Source organism: Emiliania huxleyi (genome assembly GCF_000372725.1).
Source record: "Emiliania huxleyi CCMP1516 unplaced genomic scaffold EMIHUscaffold_7102, whole genome shotgun sequence".
NCBI classification, from domain to species: Eukaryota; Haptophyta; order Isochrysidales; family Noelaerhabdaceae; genus Emiliania; species Emiliania huxleyi.
The window spans coordinates 1-1,381 of NW_005196677.1; the positions used below are offsets into that span (position 1 = coordinate 1).

General features: G+C 62.4%; 1 protein-coding gene across 1 annotated transcript; it reads left to right on the top strand.

Annotated features, from left to right (window-relative positions):
• Window positions 1–261: 261 nt before the first annotated feature.
• EMIHUDRAFT_374395 (hypothetical protein) lies at window positions 262–986 on the top strand. The gene has a single exon (XM_005761323.1). The coding sequence runs from the start codon at window positions 321–323 to the stop codon at window positions 822–824; it is 504 nt and encodes a 167-aa protein (XP_005761380.1). The 5' UTR covers window positions 262–320; the 3' UTR covers window positions 825–986.
• Window positions 987–1,381: the final 395 nt, after the last annotated feature.

Sequence of the window (1,381 nt, forward strand, 5' to 3'; positions counted from 1 at the left end):
CCGCGCATGAGTAGGGAGACCGTGTGTGGTGTCTTCGCGGCCTAGAGCACCCTCTTGGCAGTCTATATTCCGGATTTTAGCCCTCCTGTCGCATCTGGTGAGCCGTACCATAGCGAGGACCAAACGCGTTGTGAAACCAAAGCACGGACCTGTATGCACCAAAAGTGTTCGGTAGACCAGCCTCTCGGTACACGCCACGGCCCCGGGCTAGGCCCGATGCGTCCGCTACCACGCTCCAAACATGCGCACCGTCCTGCTGCAGGTCGCCATCAAGGAGCCGTCCTCGTCGTGTACGTCGTGCTGCCGTCGCGTGTACCGAGATGCCTCGCAACCGAGGCCTCGGCCGAACGGGCAAGAAGCATAAGAAATCAGCCAACGACAACATCCACAGGCAGCCCAAGGCGACCACCGAGCCCACGGTCGCCACCGAGGCGCCGGAGCCGCCCGCCGCGCCCGACACCTCGCCGAAAATGGAGGTCGAGCCGGCAGCGCCCGACGCGCAGGCGCTCGCGACAGGTGCGGCTGCTCGGCGACGTCGAGCGTGGTGCCCGACGGCTCAGGAGCCTTCTACCATAAACCACTACCACGGCTGCCACCGTCGGCGCCTTCGCTCGAGCTCTCCGAGGCCGCGTTCTGACCTCGTGCCGCGGCTGTTGTCGCTACAGCAGCGACGAGGGCCGCGGCAAGGGGTGCAGCGGCGACGGGGGGGGGGGAGAGGCGCGGCCAGCTACCGGGTCGTTGCCCCCGCCCACCGCGCCGGGCCCCTGCACCCGGAGGCGGCTTGCGGCAGCCTTCCTGTGTCTCCGTGCGACCCGCTTGGGTAGCCGGCCATGTGTGGCCCGCTGCCGGAAAAAATCCGGGGTTTAGCTGGCGTATCTCGGGCCCACTTTAGAGCTAGGGCATGATCTTAGGTGTTCTGGATAGCCCACAAGGGTCTTCTTTGGCATGGTAGCGGTGGTTTTGCGCGAGGCGTTCATTCAAAAATCACCATTTCCCCCACTAGTCGCGCCCGCTAAAAAATCCCTAAAAACCGCAGTGTTCAGGTGGGAGTTGGTGCCCCAGGAAGGCTCCATGGAAGCAAGTGGCAGATCTCACTGGCTCAGCGACGACGTCCTTGGCAGATCCGTACTAGAGTTGCGAAGCCAAAAGAACCTGGGACGAATTGACAGTCAACAAGATACCCAGCACCGCGCCCTACCTACAGCGATGCCTTGTCGCCTTTCAGCAGCTCCAAATAAAACAGAACCGCTCCCTCCTCGGCCACCACATCCAAGCCGAGCCGCTATGGAATAACTGGAGATTCCAGATAGATCTCCCGCAAGCGAGAGTCGAGCTGTGGACGGACGAGATGGAGACTGCATACTTCTTCGACCTCATAGAC